The sequence below is a fragment of the Bicyclus anynana genome, chromosome 13, assembly GCF_947172395.1.
Source record: "Bicyclus anynana chromosome 13, ilBicAnyn1.1, whole genome shotgun sequence".
Classification (NCBI taxonomy): domain Eukaryota; kingdom Metazoa; phylum Arthropoda; class Insecta; order Lepidoptera; family Nymphalidae; genus Bicyclus; species Bicyclus anynana.
This window is the reverse complement of record NC_069095.1, coordinates 7,600,242-7,608,664: the sequence shown is the minus strand read 5'-3', so window position 1 is coordinate 7,608,664 and position 8,423 is coordinate 7,600,242. Positions and strand designations below refer to the sequence as shown.

The 8,423-nt window shown below is 35.8% G+C and overlaps 1 protein-coding gene across 1 annotated transcript in view; it reads left to right on the top strand.

Moving 5' to 3' along the window:
• The first annotated feature begins 2,249 nt into the window (after nucleotides 1-2,249).
• The window catches only part of LOC112043102 (organic cation transporter protein), a 53,009-nt gene continuing 46,835 nt past the window's right edge, over nucleotides 2,250-8,423 (top strand). The window contains exon 1 of the mRNA XM_024078378.2: nucleotides 2,250-2,457. Within this exon, the coding sequence (XP_023934146.2) occupies nucleotides 2,385-2,457 (73 nt within the window). The 5' untranslated portion in view covers nucleotides 2,250-2,384. The remainder of the gene's footprint in view (nucleotides 2,458-8,423) is intronic.

Here is an 8,423-nt window from a genome sequence, read left to right as displayed (position 1 = left end):
ACTACCAATTATATTATTGTATAAGTATTAGTAGTAAGTAATTGTGTTTGTCAACTCTTCCTAAACTGTTGGATATCGGGAGGAATTTGGTATATTTTTAACCGACTTCAAAAAATAGTATATTCTCACATTGGACGCGTATGTTCTTTTCTTCTTTTTTTAATGTTTGTTACCTCATAACTTTGTCATTTACTAACCAATTTTGATAATTTTCAATCAAAATCGATTGAATAATTTTGTTTTAAAATCAAAATAACTGAAATACGTCTTTGAGGTCGGTTCCATTGTTATGTTAAAAATATTATGAGTTAGTAGTTAGAGGTATAGCTTGGCATCTTCGTTCGTATCACTTCCGATAGCCCGCGCGGGCCGGGGGGCTGTAGCGATGAATGAAAAACCCACGACTGATACACCTCACTTCCCCGAACGCACGATTTCACACTCGCGCAGTTTTTCCCCACGTCGTCCGCACATCATGGGAGTGTCATTAATGAACTTACCAGACTATAGGACTATAGGGATATGTAGGACTGAGTGATGCTCACTCAATGAAATCTCCACCCAGTTCTTTTTAAAAACTCTGCAAACTTTGCAAATTGTATACAAGTATTTGAAAATACGATCGAATCCAACACAGCTGGGTTCGGGGTCCTTCGCGATATCTTTTCGTCTAAAGTTCCACAGTGCTTGATAGTCGATGCCGGCTAATGTCTTCACAGATTAAGTTAACTTCACCGCAGTTAGTGAGGCTAAAATAAACATTATCGAACCAAATATGATATGTGTATCAGTCAATTAACGCTTATCATGCCAAATATACTTATTTTCGACCTATTATTACGTTTACTATAATTATATTACTTATTTGTACTATCTGGAGGTTTAAGTTGATAGATAGATACCTACACTTTAAGTTTTCAAGGATTTTAGTGAATTACTTATATTCAAAAAATAATATTAAAACTATTAGTTATTCAATGTGAGACAATATCGGTTCAAGATCATTTACTTCTTTCTTGGAAATTCAAAAATTTAAATAACAAAAGCCAAGTTTTAGGGTACAGACACATAAAGTCAGACTACTACGAGTACATCAGTCACGCTACGACTCGAAAGTATTCTTGACATTGACAAGATTGGTACCTATGTGTGCCTGTGCCCTAAGTATAATAAATTTTCAACGAGGCGATTTCCTGTAAACGTCACACTAGCGACTTGTCGCATTAAAAAGTAGGTATATTTTTCAAGCTTTAATTCTGTATGAATGGTTGAATACCTCTATAGAAGCAGGCGTTACTTTGAGAAAGTTCATTATGATTACTAATTAATTCATCTACTTTGCTTTTATCTGCGAAAACCGACAAATCCATGCGACAATTTCACCCAGGTCCCACGTAAAACCCTAAAACCGAATCATTCTCAGGAAATGTTAACTCTACAACGTTATTTGAAAACCTTGTCTAATACGCGGGAATCAAAATCACCATGATGAAGATGAGGCGTAAAAGGTACTACGCAGACTTCAATAAAACATTTATAGTCGTTAGTGTGCTCTTATGTTTAGGACTATTTGCATACAGTTGAGGATGAGGTGATGAGCTACGTAGATTTTTATAAAACAAATAGTCGTGAGTGTGGTCTTACTATAAAGGACTAAGTCTAAGACTACGATTTAAATGAGTGATGTGATATGCATGCAGTGGAAGATGAGGTGATGTGATAATTGCTACGCAGACTTATATAGAACAAATAGTCCTTAGTGTGGTCTTACGCTTAGGACTATTTACATGCCGTTGAGGAAGAGGTGATGAGCTACGTAGATTTTTATAAAACAAATAGTCGTGAGTGTGGTCTTACTCCTAGGACTAAGTCTAAGACTAATACTTAAGTGAGTGTGATTTGTATGCAGTGGAAGATAAGGTGATGTGGTAGTTTCTACGCAGACTTATATAAAACAAATAGTCCTTAGTGTGGTCTTACGCTTAGGACTATTTGCATGCTGTTGAGGATGAGGTGATGAGCTACGTAGATTTTTATAAAACAAATAGTCGTGAGTGTGGTCTTACTCCTAGGACTAAGTCTAAGACTAATACTTAAGTGAGTGTGATTTGTATGCAGTGGAAGATGAGGTGATGTGATAATTGCTACGCAGACTTATATGAAACAAATAGTCCTTAGTGTGGTCTTACGCTTAGGACTATTTACATGCAGTGGCAATGAGCGAGGACGCGTAAAACTCTTGCCGGCTGCGCGGGCGCTACCTTTGCCGGCTTCAGTCAGAGCAGTTCGTAGCTCCCCACACTACGGTGTTATACGCGTACACATAACATGTACTGAAAGTTACGTAAACTATAAAGGGACTATACGTTTAGTGATCATCATAAATGGGCGACGTAAATAAGTTGAACACTTTGCCGGACCTCATGAGAAAGTGCTTCAAAATGGGACTATTTAAAAGTGAGTGTGATTTTTATTAATGACTAGCAAAGTCTCGTTGTTTCACATAGTTCCAATTCCTGTGGGATTATAGTAATAAAATATAGGCTATATTACTCCGTGATAATGTAGCTTTCTATTGGTGAACGAATTTTTTTAAGTTTATCTTTTTATCTTTATAATACTAGTTCAGATGTCGTATTCATTTTGATGCTATACTTTTCTAATCCCTACATCTTACAGTAAGGGTTAAAATTCAATAACCTAAAAATAAACAATAATATGACTTAATTATTCTCAAGTTTGTTTTGTTAAAAATAAACAAACGTAAGTTTAATGAAAGTTAAAAATGAACATAATAACAACTTACTCGATTCGACCAGTGATTTTTTAAGAAAAAGATTTAACTACATTACGTGATTAGGAGTAAATGTGACTATTTAACATAACAGTTATAGTAGCACCGCAAATGAATAATTTCAACATGTTATTTTTACTTGACACCTAAAGCATTCATATAATGTTGTGCTAGACTTGCTAAACCATCTACGTGTACTATCTATGAATGATCTTTCATCCTACTCCTAACAAGTTAGCCCGTTTCCATCTTAGATTACATTATCACTTACCATTAGGTGAGATTGTAGTCAAGGGCTAACTTAAGAATCATCTTAATATCGCAGAGAATAAAAAAATACCTACTATACATACATAACTAGATCTAAAAGACAAAACGACTTCATGAAAATGAATAATTACGATACAACACAGATATAAATCGTTTTCAAAGCACACAATTTTACTTTCCAATAAATAAAAAATTGTATCAACTTTTACAAAATTACATTGACACTGTAACTAAAAGTTATAATAAAGCAAGTACAGCCTCAATAGCTCAACGGTAAGAGCGGTCGGACTCATCACCGAGGGTGGTGGTTCGATCCCCGCCCCGTTGGTCTATTGTCGTACCCACTCTTAGCACAGTCTATCCCGACTAGATGGAGGGGAATGGGGATTGGTTATATTTAATACATAATATGACAAAATTTCTTTTTTTTTAAATAATAATAATATCTAAAAGTCTTAACTCTTTACTAAAAGTTATAGTAAAGCAAGTAATGGCTGTTTACCGATGATGAAATGCCTACAAATCGACAAGAAAGAGAATCAAACCTTGATTTAATTCCAGGTCGACATTTGGTAACCGACCTAGGTCAATGTTATTTAACAATATAAAGTTTACTATAATGCACTGTTACAAGCAAAACATGCCTCTCCCTTTTTGTAAAACATAACATTTTTTTTTTATATTGTATATAAATTAAGTAGGAACATATTTTGATTATTATTTATTTCTTTATTTGCATTCGGAAAACTTCTCGACATCATTTCGTCCGAAATTACTCAGTGCTTGATGACAAAAGTCTTCGAACAGTGCGTGTTGCCAGTGATGACCTATGGTTCAGAGACTTGGTCGCTAACTATGGGCCTCATAAGAAAGCTCAGAGTCACACAGCGGGCGATGGAACGAGTTATGTTAGGAGTACGTCTACGTGATCGAATCAGAAATGAGGAGATCCGCAGAAGAACCAAAGTCACCGACATAGCTCAACGAGTTGCGAAGCTGAAATGGCAATGGGCGGGGCACATAGTTCGAAGAGCCGATGGACGTTGAGGTCCCAAAGTACTGGAAAGCCACCAGGTGGACTGACGACATCAAGTGTGTCGCAGGGATTCGCTGGATGCAGATGACTCAGTATCTTGATGTTTGAAGTCCCTACAAAAGGCCTATGTCCTGCAGTGGACGTCCATCGGCTGATATGATATCGGAGAAGCCGTAGCCTCAGAGCAGGTTCTAAGCTTTATGTGTCAAGAATGGCAGATACACAAAGTAACACTATCAATCACCACCGAATCGATCATTTAACTTACAACTACAGGTCTACCCTCTAATTACACTTGATCAAGTATAGCGCTGATACTATCAGATGTAAACCAGGGTTATCTATGATAGAGCAAGGAGTCAGCTACCAGCTGATGTCAGACTTGTAACTGATCCAGTTGGGTTGAAGGGCCCTTTTACAGATATCTAATACTCCCCCATTCTCAGCTGGTGTTGGCTCCCAGCTAATTAACTAACAATGCAATGGCCTTACTTCTATTAACTCACCCATTGAAGTTCGGAAACACTATCACTGTATGGATAACTGACTCACCGAATTTCTTCACTCACCGCTAAACTGACCAGATCCAGCTAAAGCGTTCAACTGGAAATCTACCGTGAGCTCTCTCAGAGCATTTCTCAGAGTTCATTGGGGACTCTTTATTTGTACACTACAATTAGAATACAAGCGAAACGGAAACATAAGAAGTAGAATACAAAAGGCGGATTTATCGCTTTACAATATTCACTTTTATAAATATTTCGGGTTATCAGTTTTAGATAGTAAACGTTTTACATGTAATTAGGATACTTGACACGTTCTTTTTTCGCCAACAGTTTATGAACAGCTGCAAAAGTGTAGATTTTGAAAAAAATATACTTAATATACAATTTTATTCGCTTTCAATCTAGGTAATAAATACGTATAGATTGGGTACTTTTTCGATGTTTCTATAATGGTACTTGTGCACCTACTAGATAGATTCGACATAGTAACTGAAATAGAAAATGGTTCAAAAAACAGCATGAAATAAGGAGGAAAGTATTGTCTACATCTATTATAACTATACCAAGGAGGTCAAGTGACAATGAGATATAATGTTACATACATATATCTCCCAATGCTATACCATAAATAATATAATTAATACATTACGTATCATTATTACTACCCGTATAAAAATAAATACCTATAAGTAATGTAACTCGAGAAAAAAACAAAGAAATTATTGATAACATAATTAATAAAAATTAATAAAACAGAAAGTAAACAATGGAGAAGAATCTTGATTTATTATGTTATTTATTATTAAAAGCCATTAATTTACTATTTTCAAATAAAAACTTATTTCTTACCATAGTTTCAAGTGTAGCCATAATTTGAGGTACTGAAAATGGAACTTTAATTTCGAAAATTCGAAATAAATTAAACAATTTCATAAAAGTATGAGTAAAGCCTTTCATCAAGTCATCGTTAGGTAATAAGTACTATGTACTCGTATTTATTATGCAAATTATATGTAGGATAAATATATTGTACCATGGATTTTTTTATAAAATGAAACCAACGTCGGCTTTGAGATTATTTTCTGCACAATACGGTAATGAAAGATTTCAGTTTAAACTCTGTCAAAGCTAAAAGGGTCACAGATTTTCACACGGGCGTCTGAAATGTATAATAAACAATAAGCGTACCCAGTAAAGTTTTGCTTTGACATAATCAACTTGATAAGATCACTCCATTGGCTAGTGAAGTCACGCAAGCAGCCAATAAGCCATCGCCTGTCGGCAACAAACAAAAGTTTTAACCGCTTATATATAAGAAGAATAATGACAAATATGACAAAAGTTTAAACGTTTTTAAACGATATTAACATGAAAGGTAAAAAATAGAACCATGGTATTTCCAATCAAGTCCATGTGATGTTGCTATGTAATAACAATAGATGATAGACGAGTAATTACTAGAAAAGTATCAAGACGTGACGAGAAACGATTTTTACATAACATTTCAAGAAAACCAGCTCACGTACTACAAGAACAATTCTTGATAAAACAATACAATAATCAGTAGGTACTTTGACAGGAAAAATGATAATTGATTAATCAACTAGCTCTGAGATGCTACTTTTTAGTTTTAATATTACGAAATTACCTAAGATGTCCAGTCAAACTGCCCAATTTTCGTAATCGTTAAATAACATATTATAAATTATCCTTCGTAGCGTCTATCTGATTGTCTATTCGCGGAACTGAAAACCTAATGATTTTCAAATGATTTTTATAAATAATTATATCTATTGGATATAATTTTTATAAATAATTATATCTATTGGATATAATTACATGATTTGTTTTGTGTAAATTTATTGAAATAAGACGACAATGGTTGCAAGTGTCGGAAAAAGTCTAGTCATCTTCGGTTTCGTCAAAAACGCTGCCTATGCCTTCGAGAGACAAAAACCCTATTCGCACGAGAGTTTTTTAACGGACGTTAAAAAACCGTTCAAATACAATAAATTCATTCCCAAGTATATGTTCACACGACAGTGTTTTTAAAACACGACTATTTTTTTCGAGCAGTGTTGCATTTTCAATTTTGAGCGATGGAAACCTTCATTTAACTTTATACTTTAATTGAACGCTTTTTAACGTCCGTTAAAAAACTCTCGTGCGAATGAGGGCAAACGGTGCATGGCACCTGGCAACATATTTTTGTAAATTTGTTGCCACGTACCATGCACTGTTCTTTTAAGGATTTACAAAAATATGTGATAGCATATGTATCTGTTGAGGATAGCTTACTATCTTAATATTTTATCTTCTTTTCTTGGTCTTTATTGGTACATGCATTGTAAGTCCACAGACTTCACGCGAACGCAGTCGCGGGCGTTTGCTTGTGACAAATATAGTAAGTGCAAACAAAACACTAATATCGAACAATCCAGTTAACGGTTGACCATCACTGCCGTGACTAAATCATATAGGAAATAGAAATGCAATTACTCATGGCTACAAATTGTCTGTTGACCATCAATTTTTTCTTACGTCGCTTAATTACTTTTATCGTGACAAAGAAACATCATTATACAAGATCCCTTTCTCAATAAGTATACCTAGGTATTTATATCATCATCATTAACGACCCTTATTTGGCTCACTGTTGAGCACGAGTCTCCTCTCAGAAAGACAGTGGGTAGGCTGATAGTCCACTGCGAATTGTCAGGCTTCACACACTTAGAGAATTAAGAAATTTCCCTTTTTTTCCTCACGATGTTTTTCTTTCACCGTTTGAGATACGTGATATTTAATCTTTTAAAATGCACATAACTTGAAAGTTGGAGGTGCATGCCCCGGACTGACTTCGAACTTCCACTAGGTTATCACGTCTCTTGCGTATGCTTATTTGCAACTTGAGTATACTTGACAGAATCAGAAATAACATTTTTTTCCGCAAATAAACTGCACTGATATAAGAAGCGCTTACCTATATTCTGAGGTAGATTGTCTATATAAAAAAAGTGTGTCAGCTCCGTCGCACGAATGGAGTTTACTCTTTTCAATAGCAACGCCTGAAAAGTGAAAGGTGCGCAACCGAGGTGCAGCGCTGCGTGCGCGCCCGCCAACAGCGTGCACGTGCGTGCGGACGCGCTAGGCATGTGCACGCTATGGCGGCTACGTACGGTGAAAGGTGCGCAGAATAGGTTGCGCACAAAAAACGTACCGAGGGGTATAAATGAAAAATCGATTGTTAAGGAGTAAACTCCAATAAGTTATGAAATGACATGCGTTACGTTTTTTGTGCGCAACCTATTCTGCGCACCTTTCACCGTGCGCTGTGCCGCCAACAACTTGCACATCGCACCCATGTGCACGCTGTAGGCGGGTGCGCACGCCGCGGCCTGCTGCACCTCGGTTGCGCACCTTTCACTTATAAGGCGCGAGTATTGAGACGTGCTTCGAGCTAACTTTTTGTTTTTTTTAACATACACACTTTTTTTTGTTGGTAAATAGTGCACATCGAGTAGGGCTTTAGTAATACTTATGTTAAAGAAGACTAAATGTATAGAATTGTAAAATAACTAATAGACTTTATAATATACTTCACATTATATATTTTACTCTTACAATGATATAATCATTAAACAAACAAGCCCAATAACATATAGTATATAGGTATAGTCGCCTATACAGCATACCCTATGTACGTCTCAATACACTCACAGCTAAATTAGAAAGTTGCGCACTTAAGGTGCGCACCAAAAACGTGACACTTTTTCGTTAGTTCAGTTGGTTTTACCCCTCGGGTTTTTCTCATACCGGG